Below are 15,074 nucleotides of genomic sequence, written 5' to 3' on the forward strand. Positions count from 1 at the left end.
TACATTTTACAGTTTGGATTAGTTATATTATTTTGGATTATTGTTAGTTTTATTGATAGATTATAGGAAATTAGTGTTTATTTTTTATCTATTTGGAATTCTGTCTTTCATAAATTCAGATATTAACAATGAATAAAGAACAGTCATGATTTTCTTTGTTAGAAATTATTAGCTAGTCTAACGTGGAGATCTAGACTCCTTTGAAGTAACCCATTTATCACATTAGGAGGAGGCCGTAGTTCTATCAAAACAACCAACCACAAATTTTATCCATAACAACTACCTAGTAGGATAACATGTTCTTCTTTGTTTATACGATAAATAATGCTTATAGAGAACCTCTTTTTGATAGTTTGTTAGTTACAATCGAGAATGAGGGATTTAAACCCTAAGATGTCTTTGTTGGAAACATCAAGAGATGTCAACTAATTGAGTTACAAGGCTTTTGACAATGCTTATTGAAAACTTAGAAGTTACTCAAGCTTGGCTTAGAAAAATGGCTTAGTAAAAGCTTATATGAGTAGCCAAGAGCCTTAAGTAGTAACTTTTGGTATTTTTAATGGAGACTTTTATAATTCAAATCCAATTCAATGATAAGATATTTTACCAATTAAACTAACCTCCTGGTGCTTTGAATGAAGAAATCCAAGATTGAAATACCTTATTTAGCGGTAAGAGATTTTACAAATTAAATTAACTGAAACCTACAAAAAGATATTAAGTTCAAATTGAGTAATTTGGTTTTAGGGAAGATAAATTGGATTAGTGAAGGTAGAAGTTATTCAGGATTCATATACATTCATTATATGTCAAAAAGTAAGTTAATTGAATAAAATTTCTTTTTATTTTTTAAAAATTATTTTAATAGTGGGGATGGAAGATTTGAAACCTAAACGCTTTCATTGGAAACACTAAAAAGTATTTAGTTGCGCTATTAGGCTCTTGGCAATTATTTATTTTTTAAATGTAGCCCATTTAAATCTCTTAAAAAGTAGGTCGAATATGGTTAAAGTAGTTGGTTCAAACCATGAACTGACCACCAATTCATCTCGATTATACAGAAAAACAAGAATTCTATTAAAAATCAAGGAAAACCAAGAACCAAACCGGTTTAGTCAGTTAAAAATAGTTTATGTTAAAAAAAATGTTATTTTCTTAAGCTAAAACAAAAAGTCGTTTCTGCAAAGAAAATGACACCGTTTATGTTGAAGTTGGGTTTTTTTTTTTTTTTTTTTTCTTTGTTAAATTTCAAAACTCATCATCTAAGTTTTTCTGTCTTTTTAAGTTTCAAAACACCCTAATATAGACTTCCATTATCTTGTCATCCAAGTGCTATTATCTTGTCAAAACTACGACGTTTTTTGCCATAATTAAAAATTTTAATTTTAATTTGATTATTTATTTCCTAAAAATCATTAATTAAAAATAATTCCAGAAATTAAAAAGAAAAAACTATTCAGGTAAACGTAGACCCACCCAACCTTCCCGTAAAATCAAAATCCCCAAAATCCCAGCCTAGCCCGAAAATTGAGAGAGGAAGAGGAGGAAGTAGAGTTACTAGAGTAGACCGAGATTGAGAGGGAGAAGGAAATTGAGGTTTGAAAAATAACAAACGGGAAGCCCAATTGGGCCCAAACACTAAGCCCATAAACCTTGGAACCAATAAAACTTGCCGTGGAAATAGCAATTTCCCCACATCTGAGTCTGACCCGAGACTCGTTCTTTGTTTGTTTTCAGAGGAAAATAACAATGGCAGCTGAGTCTCAGTCTCCGAGTTCTGTTAAAAAAGGTGAACAACCAAACCCTTCAAGAAAAACCCATTAATAATAAATGTTTAATTAATAGTTTTGAATATTTACTCTCAGTTATTGATTTTATTATTATTATTATTATTTTTTTTTTTTGGTGTTGTTTTCAATATGATGTAGTGGTTGTTCATCTGAGAGCCACTGGTGATGCTCCTATTCTCAAGCAAGCGAAATTCAAGGTATTCATTAAATGGGTTTTATGTGTTTTTATGTATTTTGTTCAAATTGTTTAGTGTTTATTACAATAACCATAATTGAATTTGAAACCCTGGGTGGACTTTGTATTTGTTTTTAGATTTTATGGGAGCTTCTGCATATGGGTTTTTCATATAAGAGTGAATTATGGTGTGTTAAGGGTCTTGAGTTCATATTCTTTAAGAAGTTGCATAAAAGACACTCTTTTTTTTTCTTTTCTTTTTTTTTTCTTTTTTTTTTTTTTTAAGTTGATGTGAATTGCCAGTATCTTATGGATGATGATTTTGTTGGAAAAAATTATTCATAAAGTGTTGAGTCTGATTTGGGAGAAATGCCAATGTTTGTGTCTTCATTGCAAGTTTAAGATAGAATTTGGTTCAATAAAGCACCAAAATATGTATATATATATGTGTGTGTGTGTGTGTGTGTGTGTGTGTAAGTATTTTGGGTGTACTTTTTGTGTAATTATGTTCGCATACTAAGATTTGTGGTTCCATATGTACATGAAAAACTTATCGACATAATATCGCGAAGATTATTGTGCAAGTTTAATGGTTTCAACCTAAGTACTGACCTTGACTTATGGGTATGGTGGAGACAGCATGTAATTTACATAGCAAGGTGGAGACGGCATTAGTTTTACTAAAACTTCTTTCCCCTGTTCTTTATGACTCTGATTTGGAGGGCACTTCTTCCTGTTGACAAGTGGTGTGTCAAAAACTTGTCAATGACATATGTTTCCAACATATCAGAAATTTGTGCAATTATCCAACTTTAGTTGTGTAGGAACTGTATTATAGAATCAAAATTGACGCATGCCTTTTTTTTTTTTTTTTTTTACAAAATATATGGTATAGTGTTACTTGCACATATAGCCTGTCTGCATTTGGCTTTGCTATCACATTTCTGTACGGAAATCCTGTTTGTTAATGCCCACAAATCCTAGATTTAAGCCAATGAGCCCTAGCACAAATGATACTTCCTTCGCCTATATAAATAGGGAGGGTGAGATCTTGTGTTCAAAACCCTCTATGTTTGTGTAACTTACAATTAAAAAAAAATGTAATAAGCTTTAAGAGAATTTGACAATGATAGTTGAGTGTTCTTGTCTTTACTAGACTCATATATAAAGTAATGGAAGATGATTTTTGTGCTTCACTGATGAAACGTTTCTTGATAGCAATTTAAATTATGAATGACAAAATAGCTTGATTTGAGGTCCAAGATTTTCTTGTTTCATGTAGTCTTAGCCATGGAAGATTAAATTGTTACTACTTCATAAATTTGCCCATTCAAGATTTATTTTATGAGATCTCGTGTGAAGGCCAATTGATGTAAAAGTGGTGCAAATGCAATAGGGTTAAAATAATTTAAATTTGGGTTTTTATTTTATTGGTTGTGTCGGTTTTGTATTTAAGGGCAAAATTGTCATTTCATTCATCCTGTGAATTTAGGGTATTTTAGTAATTTAGCTGAGTCTAGAATTTTCTAGAACATCCTAAGTATTTTAGATTTGGTTTTCTTTTAGTATAAGTTAGTATTTTTACTCTTTTTTTAGTTATTACATTATTAGGTTTTTTAATTTACAAGTTAAACTAGGATTCTTAATACCGGAAAGGTCATACCTAATGCACAAAGTTCCCACTTTTGCAGGGTTTGGGAGAGGTAATTGGTAGGCAGTCTTAATCCAAATTTTTTTGAGGAGGCTAACTGTCAAACTCAAACCAACGACTTGTCGCTTTTGGTGGAAAACACTAGGAGTTGTAATACTAATTGTACAAAAAAAGTTAACAACAACAACAACAACAAGCCTTAATCCTAAATTTTTGGGGTCGGCTTTGGATCCTTAACGGATTGGATTGGCTATGGTTGGCCACATCTCTTTTTCCTCCATTCTATTCTATCTGAATTTGTACACTCCGTTTCTTCCTTAATTGACAAGGCCTTTTTTTATTACTTCTATTAATATTAATCCTCCATTGCATGTCTTTTTTATTACTTCCTTAATTGGCAAGCCCTAAACTTGGATCAATTCACTCTTTTTTACCGAACAAATCCAATGTTGGATTATGTTCTATCATGCTTGAAAATATAAAAAATGAGCAAATATCAATAACCATTTCATCTTTCAATTTCAAGTTTCTTTGTACTTCAACTTATACACAAAACATGAGTTTATGGATAGGATAATAAATAATATTCGATTAACACAAAATTTGGTGTGACTACATGTTATTAGGGAAATGCAAAATTTTCTGTTTGAAAATTTGCTTGCCTACTTACTTCCTTCCCCTCTTTCTAGTCCCTACTACCACGGCTAGGGGTATTGAGAAGGTGCAGAAGGATTTACTTTTGCCATAGAGGAGGAAAATGCTCTTTGAAGAAAAAGTAATGGTAAGTATGGGAGTGAATGGGGTGGTTGGTATTCAAAGGAGAGGAGGGGAGGGGATGGTGTTGGTCTTTGGAAGTTTATTAAAACGGGCTGGAAGTTGTTTTCCAGGTATATCAACTTTGAACTTGGTAGAGGATCTAGGGTTCGATTTTGGAGTGATTCGTGGTGGGGTGATCAGGCTTTGAAGGATGTATACCCAGGGTTATACAGTATAGAATAAGGAGGCAGCTGTGACAGATTATTTATGCTGGAACACAGGATCTTGTTCATGTGAGATTTTCACAAATGGGAAATGGGGAGGTTGGCAGACTTTATGGATCTCATTTATTAAACAAAATTAAGAGGATTGTAGAAAACCTAATTTGTTGGAGACCTACTAACTACTAGAGAGTTGGAGGGATGCCTCATCCAGTTGTTAATTTCTTGGCATGTTGGACAGGGAGGTTTGCAAAATATCTAAGCGGTGATAGTTGGAAGGTTGCTCCTTTGTGTCTTATGTAGGCCATTTGGAGATACTGTAATAATAGAGCTTTTACGGGAACCTATGTTCTACAATGGATCGAACCTACGTTCTACAGTGGATCTTAAGAAGATCTTTTTACAATCTTTGTATGAATGGCTATATACCATGTCATTCATGTTCTAATCTGTTGTAACTTTCCTTAATTTTACCATCTAAGAATGCACCTTGTGCATTGGGAGATGGTATATCATGACCCTTTCACAGCATGTGAAACCCACAGCTGCGGGTACCACATGTTGTGAGAGGGAAGTCTCGTAAGACCGTCTCATAAAATATTTTGTGTGTTTTGTTGGTGTTCCTTCTTTTCAATAAAAATTTCCTTACAAAACATCTTGTATTCATGTGTTGAATACTCTTAATGTGGCAGATACCTGGAACTGACAAGTTTGCTAAAGTAATTGACTTTCTACGCCGACAACTTCATCGGGAAACATTGGTAAGATGATCTCTGGTGTGTTTTTTTTGTATTTGTTGTAACCTCTGGGCTTCATAATATTAATCTCTTGTCCTTTTTTTTTTTTTTTTTTTAGTTTGTCTATGTCAACAGTGCATTCTCTCCAAACCCAGATGAATTGGTGATTGATCTGTATAATGTAAGTTGCTGTATCTTCATTAATTTTTCTTACTATATTGTTTTCTTTATTATGGCCATGGATAAATTCTTGCTATATTGGGGTAATTTCATTAGTTATTTTTCATTCATATTCTTGTTAAACTAAATATCCAATATATGTATATATATATATATATAAGAAGATGATGATGAATTGGCCCAAATTTATTGTGAGGGTATCAACATTGTCTAATTTTTGTTTGATAGTAAAAGGTATAGTGGAAGACAAAGAAATGGCTTTGAGCGGACATTCTGCTTGTTAAGCTTTCCAAATATGCCTTATTCTATTTTTGTAATTCACGATTTTTTCTGACTGTTGGCCATTGGGGATAATTATTTATGAAAGATTATAACATCATTAAGATATATGAAATTTAGGCTGAGGGCAGGGGAGCTGCGATGCTGCATGCAATGGTTTGAAATTCTAATCAAATGTTCATTGTTTTGCTGTTGTTGTGGACATCATGCATGTTGTGTGTACTTAAAAGCAAATGTTATATTGCATTTGATCCCTTCTAACATTATAAAATAATATCAACCATGAATGTCTTCTTTCGTTTACTTTAATATACTTATTCTGTTTTATGTGCACAAAAAGGGGGAGCCATGAATGTTATAGCTTGCTGTTTTGTTGTATATTGTATTCTTCATTAAAAACCCTATAAAAAAAATTCCTGTCTTTCGATGTAGATGCATAACCCTAATACAAATTCAAAGTGGAATAAGGAGTTCAGTTTTAAAGGCAATTAGAGAAAAGTGGAATACATAAAAATCATTTTGGGGGAGAAAGGCATCAATAAGAGTACAGTGAATATTGTGTTAGTTTTTCTAATAAGCAAGGAGTTGAAAAATATTAGTTATTTCTGTAGATTGTTTATGTTAAGCTCATGATGTCTCACCATTGGGTAATGAGTTCTGATCCTTCCAACTAGAATTTAGACTATTCTTTGGGACTAACCCTAGGGATTTATGTTCAAACTTCCTTTGTGTGTGGGACGGGGGACTGCACATGTTTGAGGATTGGTTTGGTGCTTGAAGAGCTTTACACATCTCCTTAGTGCACGTGCACGCACACACATGCGTGTGCACTAGGAAGAGGGGTTCCCATGTGGTCAGCAAAAACAGTGTAAAAAACTTAATTCTCTGCTTATGTATTAAATTTCATAGCTGCTCTATCTATGACCATAACTTCAACTATTTCTACTTGGACATTGCAGAATTTTGGTTTTGATGGTAAACTGGTGGTTAATTATGCTTGTTCCATGGCATGGGGCTAACTCTTGGATTTTGGTGAAGGGTCTGCTTGTGTAAATTCATTTTGTAAGTATATTTATGATATGCATATCATTTTTAATCTTTCAAATTTCTCCTTGGTATCATTCAGAACATCAACCACACCCCCACCCCCCCCCCCCCCAAAAAAAAAAAAAAAAAAAAAAAAACCCAAAAAAAAGGGAAAGAAATGCCAAACTAAGAACCAAAAAAATTTATAAAAAAATCAAGATCTATCCTATAAGTGATTTTAAGCGGCATCATATTTTGCAGAAACTCGGATTATTACTTCCATACAAGCAAGGAAACATGATTTGATGGTAAATTTGAAGATTGTGATTAGGGGATTGAAGATTGGAACTGAAAGTTTAGATTCATAATCATTTGAGTTGAAGCCACACTTTTATTGAGTTGCTTTGCTTACAAGCTGTAATTACCTGGTTGATTGATATTCAATACATAATGATGTATATAGCTAAAAGGTTAATGCTAAATGTTCACATTTATTTTACTTTTGGAATGTCAAGGCTGTCTGCCCTTAACCATCCGTCTTTCCTGGACTTTTAGTTTGTCTAAATGTGCTTCATGTGGATTCTCAAAAAATAAAATAAAATAAAATAAATGTGCTTCATGTGGATTCTCAAAAAATAAAATAAAATAAAATAAATGTGCTTCATGTGAGAAAATTTTTTCTAATGATAGCAAATTGACTTATCAGTATTATTGTCTCATTAAAAAAAAAAAAAAAAAAAAAAAAAAAAAAAAAAAAAAAAAAAAAAAAAAAAAAAACCTCATTGTATTTTAAAGCTTTCATTTACCATGTGCCATAAATTTTGAAAAGTAAATACTTTATTTAAGTCATCAATGAAGAGGAATGCATTATAGAAATGTGAAATAATCATGCTTGTGGATATGCCTTGTCAATTTTTTATGTGGCAAATTTGGTCATTGCAATCATGATGCGGTGCAAAATTCTCAAAGCGAACTTGTGCGCTGAAGGTAAAAATTTAAAATATATAATATATATATATATATATATATATATATATATTTATATATAATAAATAAATACAACTTAAATGTCAGCATATAAACTTTTTAGAAGTTTTTTCTTTTAAAAGTTACCAAAAAAAAAAAAATTCTCTTATAAACTCACGAAAAGACCAAAAAAAAAAAAAAAATCTAAATTATGTAATATTTTTCTTTCCTTTTTTAATTAATTAGATTTTTCAAAAAAATAATTATACTTATATTATAGAAATGATTACTTTAAGAGCATATGCGAAAAAGATGCATATGATACCAAAAAAAAAAAAAAAAAAGAGAAATACAAAATTGAAAATTCATCTACATGAATGGGATGACTTTCAGTTTACCCCTCTTCACCTTTACCTTGGACTAAAATGGAAAGTCATATCTTCCATTCAAATTGATATACCTCTCTCTTTGTCATGCGCATAAACCATTAGGCTAGATAATTCCATTTTGTATTTAGTTGGAAACTATTATATTCATTTTACTTTTAAAGGATTAATAATAGCTTTCTGTTTTATTATATCATCTCCCTATCAATGTGCTAATAGCATTGAATTTGTTTTCTTTGCTAAATGCATTCTACTTAATGATTATTAAGAATCATAATATTGATGTTTTATTTTTTTTATAACCTTATAAAAATTGTGAAAATTCATTTGAAAATTATTTAAACTCATTGATTTTTTTTTATTTGCTTAAATTTGTTTATTTTATTTTATAAAGTCAATACCTGTCTTTATATTTTAATCAATTGTTAAATTAATTATTTACAGGAGGAAAAATATTTTTAGGTGTGACCAAATTTTATAATGAAACAAATACTATAAAGTAAAATATTTTACTGCAAAACAAACTAGCTTAAGAATAGAGAAAAATAACTATAAAAAGCCTAGAAACCGTGGAAGCAATAAAACTTGCCCTGGACATATAGTAATCTCTTCATAGGAAAAAAACAATGGCAGCTTCCTCTCAGTCTATGAGTTCTGTCAATAAAGGTTTTATGTAAGTTATCTTTTCATTAGATTTTATATAATCTAAGTTTTCCAGTGACCCTCCTAAAAAAATTTCCTAAAGCAGTCACAATTGCAAAGAGTGTGCAAGTCACCATAGCAAGGTGGAGACAGCATTTTTTTTTTCACTAATACCCCTGGTCCCTTCCCGCCCTGTTCTTTATGTCTGTGATTTGGAGGGCATTTCTTGTTGCTGACAATGGGTGTGTCAAAAACATGTCAATTTCATATCTTAAAGTAGCTGCATGTTGTGTGTACTTAAACGCAAATGTTGTAAATAATATTAACCATCAATGTCTTTTTTTCTTTCACTTTAATATACTCTGTCTGATGTATGCGTCCTCCTGCCACCTCCAAAAAGAAATAATAATAATAAAAGAAAGTTGTTTGAGAGGTGGAGCTGTGAATATGATAGCTTGCTGTTTTGGTGGGTATGGTATTCTTCATTAAAAACCCTATATGTAGTCTTTTGTTGTAGATGCATAACCCTAATACAAGTTCAAATTGGAATAAGGACTTCAGTTTTAAAGGTGATTAAAGAAAAGTGGAATCCATAAGCATCATTTGTAGGAGAGATCTAGATTACTTAATAACTGGTTTTGGCGGGTGGGGTTAGTTGCTTGTAGGTTTCACTTGTTAGAGGCGAGCTCAAAGAGTACTGTGAAGATTATGGGGGAGAAAGGCATCAATAAGAGTACTGTGAAGATTGTGCTATTTTTTCTAATAAGCAAGAGGTTGAAATACTTGTTATTGGTGTAGATTGTTTTAGTAAAACTATTTTGAATTAAAGTGATCTTTCTATCCACTGAGATGCTTTTATGTCTAGCTCAATAAGTCTCACTATTGGGTAATGAGTTCTGACTCTCCCCATTATAATATAGCCTATTTTTTGGGACTACCCCTAGGGATTTATGTTGGCAACTGCCTTTGTGTGTGTGAGAGATGGGAGAGCACTACACATGTCTGAGAATTATAGTTTGGTGCTCTAAGAGCTTTTACACATTTCCTTAGCACACACGTAGAGGGAAAGGGGCTCCCATGGGGCTACCTCTGACTAATTTAATCCTCTGCATATATATTGAATTGCATAGCTCTTCTATCTATATGACCATAACCTCAACTATTGCTACTTGGACATTGCAGAATATTGGTTTGATGGGAAACTGGTAGATGATTATGCTTGTTCCATGGCATGGGTTAATCAGTTACTTTTTTTTTCCTTATAAAACATTTTTAAAAATATTTCGAAAACTAATACCCTTAGGACATCCGTTAACTTTTTTCTCTATTTATAAATTACATTCGTTTTTACTATTTTTTTTTTTAATTCTCCTTGCTCTGCTAGTAGCTATTATCATTCGGACCACCCTAAAAAGGAAAGAGTAATACAAAATTAGGAACAAAATTTAAATTTTTTTAAAAAAAAAAAATCAAGATCTCTCCTGTCATTGATTTTAAGAGGCAGCTAATGTTGCAGAAACTGGGATTATTACTTCCACAGAGGCAAGGAAACACGATTTGCCTGTAAATTGAAGATTATGATTAGAATTTAGGAGATGAAGATTGGAACTCAAAGTTTAGATTCATATAATCATTCAAGTTGAAGCAACACTTTTACTGCCTAAGGTGTGTTTCGTATACAAGCTGTAATTACCTACCGATTGACATTCAATACATTATGATGCATAGCTAAAAGGTGTTGATGCTAACTGTTGACATTTATTTTTCTTTTGTATTCTTAAGGTTGTCGGACCTTAACCATGCATTCATCTTTCCTAGACTTTTTAGTTGGTGAAAAGTGCCCCGTGTGGGAAATTTTTTTCTTAACGATACCAGAAATTGACTTATAATGCTTTGTTAGTAGTTCAGTATTATTGTCTCATTAAACAAAAATATTATCGCATTGCATTTCAAAGCTGACATTGACTTACCATCCTCTGTTGGTAGAAGTCTCATTGAAAAAAAATTTACTGCATTGTATTTCAAAGCTGTCATTACCACGTGCCATAAATTTTGAAAATTAAATACGCTATCAATAAGTTGTGTCCTTTGCTTCAATGGGGTTTGTCATCAATGAAGTGGAATGCATTATTGAAATATGAAGTAATCTTGCGTGTATGCCTCGTCAATTGGTTGAGTGGCAGATTTGGTCTTTGCAATCTGATAAAAGAGTTGTATACAATGCACAAAACATCCACTTTTATGGAGTTTAAAAGAGGTCATGGTAAGCCGTTTTATCTCCAATTTATTTTTAGGCTTATTCTCAAACTCAAATCTACGACTTATCGCTTTTTGCGGAAGACACTTACTATCGTACAAAGGCTCGATCTTTGGTTATTACAGTCTAATGCAACACAAAATTCTCAAAGCGAACATATTTGCAAAAAAAAAAAAAAAAGCGATTAAATATTCTGCAAAACAAAATTCTCAAAGCGAACATAAAAAAAAAAAAAAAAAAAAAAAAAAAAAAACAAAAAACAAAAAAAACAACAAAAGATTGAAAATATTTTTAGAGGTGCTCTAAAAATAGTACATAAAATTTTATTTCTAAATTAAGCAATATTTCCTTCCCTTTTAACCAATTAGATTTCTTTCTTTTTTTCTTTCTTTTAATAATTTCACTTGTATTAGAAAAGAAAAAAATCACTTTAAGAGCACATGGGAAAAAAATGTAAATGATACCTAAAGCATGAAAATTAAAAAATACTTTGTGTGAATGAGATAACTACCAGTATACCCCTATCTAGGGTGAGTTTGATTCAACTTTTTGCTTTTGGTGTTTTGAAATAAGTAATGATTTACAACTCGAAAACACACATTTTCACGTTTGCAAGACTAAAAATCATGATTTTGAAATTTGATCAAACGTACTGTGGTCACGTTTTCAAATTACCAATGAGATTTTGGCCAATACAGCTTTAACTAAACAGACAACTTAAAGCAATTTCAATTTTTCATCTTGTTATTTAAAACCCATAAAACTAAATAAATAGCATTGTAGCTAGAAAGAGGGTAAAAAATTTACGTTTAATAAAAATGCAATTTTGCATTTTAATATGTATAATCTAATAGTTTTTATACATATCCTATATCATTCCCAAAACACTCGTCTCTTTTTTTATATTTACATTGTCACTCCTTCCTCTTCTTTCTCATAATCTCATGATTCTCATCTCTTATTATCTTATGTTTGCTACATGAGATTCTCTCTCTCTCTTCTCTCTCTCTNCTCTCTCTCTCTCTCTCTCTCTCTCTCCCCCCCCCCCCCCCCCCCCCCACTTGGATTGCAAATATCAAATTATGTTATATTTATTCTCTCTCCTTCCCGGCCCCTTTTTTTACCTTGAATGACTTCGCGAAAAGACCCAATAATAATAATAATAAAGAAAAAAGATGCAGATGTTCTACGGAACTGGTGGTGGCAGTTTGGAATATGAATTTGGTATTTATGAATTAGTCATGTCTTTTTTCCTCGGATTTTTTTTTGATTGTTGTGGTTGTTTTACTTTTTTCCCCTCATATGATTGCATTTTTTGTTGTTGATTTTATTTAGCATTACCGGAGTGCTTTTATGGAATTTGCAAGCAAAATGATTGAAAGAGAGGTTGAAAAGTAAAGTGAGGGTGAAAATGACTTGTTGAAAATACGTTGCTTTGATTTTGAAGTGGTTGAGAGTGAGACTATCGATGTAGACTCCATTTATGAAGTAGATGATATATGGTGTAGATTGTAACCCACTAAATAAAATAAAATAAAAATGAAGAAGAAGAAAAGAAGAAAAAGATAAAACCTAAGAGTTAGCGCCCAAGAATACTTGAAATTAGCACAAAACCATTACAACAATTCTATTACTCATTCAAAATGTACAAATGCTGAACTTTGGGATTTTCAAATTACATCAAAATGGAATAATTGGAATTCAACTAATAATTTAGTGGTAGATTATTCACTTTTACAGAGGGGAGGGAAGACTCTTCTTGTAGGAGTGAATAATTTCTCATTCTTTTATCCACATTTTACTTAACAAAAAAGAAATGAAATAACTTCAAAACCAAGCATAAAAAAGAAAATAACTTTCTAACCAAGTAAGGAAAGAATAAATCAAGAGACACATCCAATTACATTAAATATGAAATTCAAAAATTGAAATTACATTCTAAAACTTGAATAAGATCTGTAAAATCATTGGACCCAACTAACAGGCCACAATCTCAACAATTTGACCTTTCGGTTTTTGATAAACAACAAGTTGATCTGTTAGGTATGTTACATTTAAATCAAAGTATCCACTTAATTCTTTCAGTTTCAGTAGGTGGAAATTAATAAGTGACTCTGAGCTCCAATCAATGTGTGTACCCAGTTGTACATCGTACATATGGCAGCTTCTTTGTTGTGCAACTGAAAATGACTTGCAATTTTATTTTGCATGTGGTTTCACAATATGTACCTTTATTATCAGAAAGAATGTGACATAACAGACAGAATGGTATTCTATGGAATGTAAATTCCAATTCTGAATAGATTATAATAGAATGCAAGGCCGTTCTATTTCTCTGGCTTTCTGATAGTTGGACCTGATTTCATGTAAGCTTGACAATTAATCTTTATAAGAATCTGTGTCAGGAAGGACCCCATCATCTACTTCATCAAGTTGACTCTGATTTAATAAGGGTCACCTAACAAGTTACAATCCATAGCATGGACTTCATTGTTCTCCATGGAATTGTACTCAAGTAACAGAATGAAAGGGATTCCTTTAGAATCACAAAATTACAAACCTTGCATGGTGTTTCATCATCAAATTATTTTCAGAGATGAAGGCATTTTCAGATGGTACTAATAATTGAAGGGAGAAAGGCACAAAACCACACCTAGTGTGGATAGCAGTAGTGCTTTTAGCAAACATAACCACCCATCTTTAAGTATACTACCAAGGACAAAGGTTGCTAGGTTGAGCTTTAATGAGTTCAAATATCAAACTTATTTTGCGAGTAAAATTAACCATTTGGTAACAGATTTTTATAGAGATGTAATTTCTGACTTGGATATAACGTGTGTGGTAGAGAGAATTGGATTGAAAGATGAGAGGAATGATGTGTCTCTTTCCTTGCTTTCCGAATATGTACATTACTGCAATTTAACTTAACAACTTAAAAAAAAAAAAAAAAAAAAAAAAAAAAAAAAAAAAAAAAACACCAACAACAACAAGGGCTATTCAACCAACTGATCAACAAATGAAAAAACAAGTTCAATCCATACAGATACAGCACTACTAGCGTACGCTAATAAGGTCAAGCAGGGTGATATATCGATTTGCATCTGCATTGTGTACTCTTAGTCTCTCTTAGATATGTAGCCACTAAATGTCACTGAAGCTAGGCTAATTGATTCTGCTAAACACATATGGTTGTGCCTTGCAAAAGTTGTCCCATTAAAAGTTAAAGATATCAGTATATCACGTGTCCTTGAACATAGCCAATCAAATGCATCCAGAGAGAAAGAGACAGGAAGTCCATAAAAGAGACAAGGATTTTCATACGAACTGAGGCGGCAAGCTGTTGTTAGTCTTTACGTGGAACTATTACTGACATTACTTTATTGATTAGCATTAAGAAGGTGCTACCTCAATAGTTGTGAAAATAATTCTAAATATATAGACTTACTATAGCCATAATAAGGCTAGGAAAAGTTTCAGCATGAAAGGTCCCTACTCTTTTGTGATGAAAAAAAAGAAAGAAGAAAGAAAAAAATAATCCGATTATAGATTCAAAAGCTTGTCATAACACAGTAACCTATATGCCTTTCAGGCTTTCACAAAGTGTTATGCAGTAATCATCTGGACATGAGAATGCTTTGTCTTCTTTGTCGCCTTTAAAATGTTACAAATTATGTTAGCACAAATATTAATTAATGTATATGAGCCACACATGGCCTTTTGTCTCATCATGCTTGTATGCTTTAACTCTTGTCCACAATAATGTGGACAATTCCTTTCTCACTTTTATCATAGCTCTTTACTATATATCTTTACACCATTTTTTTCCATCACCAAAGCTGTACTGTCATCGATTAAGAACTAAATGCCAAAATTTTCATTACCATAGTGCTTTTCATATTTCTATTGCCTTAGGTTGCTGGCCATGAATTATTTTTTCTTTTTTCCTTTTTCCATGGCCAGGGTGGTATGCAATGATTGATGTAGAAGAAAATGAAAAGGAAATTTAAC

At 31.9% G+C, this 15,074-nt stretch overlaps 1 protein-coding gene across 1 annotated transcript; it reads left to right on the plus strand.

Annotated features, from left to right (window-relative positions):
- Window positions 1-1,475: 1,475 nt before the first annotated feature.
- Window positions 1,476-7,350, plus strand: LOC112020714 (ubiquitin-like protein ATG12). The gene is made up of 6 exons (XM_065767926.1): window positions 1,476-1,789; window positions 1,929-1,987; window positions 5,286-5,354; window positions 5,449-5,511; window positions 6,749-6,851; window positions 7,077-7,350. Exons 1-5 carry the CDS (start codon window positions 1,750-1,752, stop codon window positions 6,806-6,808), a joined length of 291 nt encoding a protein of 96 aa, XP_065623998.1. The 5' UTR covers window positions 1,476-1,749; the 3' UTR covers window positions 6,809-6,851; window positions 7,077-7,350.
- Window positions 7,351-15,074: the final 7,724 nt, after the last annotated feature.

This window comes from Quercus suber, unplaced genomic scaffold (assembly GCF_002906115.3).
Source record: "Quercus suber isolate HL8 unplaced genomic scaffold, Cork oak 2.0 scaffold_864, whole genome shotgun sequence".
NCBI lineage: Eukaryota > Viridiplantae > Streptophyta > Magnoliopsida > Fagales > Fagaceae > Quercus > Quercus suber.

Excerpts from the sequence above, each read along its gene's own strand:
- LOC112020714 (XM_065767926.1), top strand. The coding sequence starts at position 1,750 with ATGGCAGCTGAGTCTCAGTCTCCGAGTTCTGTTAAAAAAG. Across the intron at positions 1,988-5,285 it reads TCAAGCAAGCGAAATTCAAG|ATACCTGGAACTGACAAGTT; the intron begins GTATTCATTAAA and ends TTAATGTGGCAG. Across the intron at positions 5,512-6,748 it reads TGGTGATTGATCTGTATAAT|AATTTTGGTTTTGATGGTAA; the intron begins GTAAGTTGCTGT and ends TGGACATTGCAG.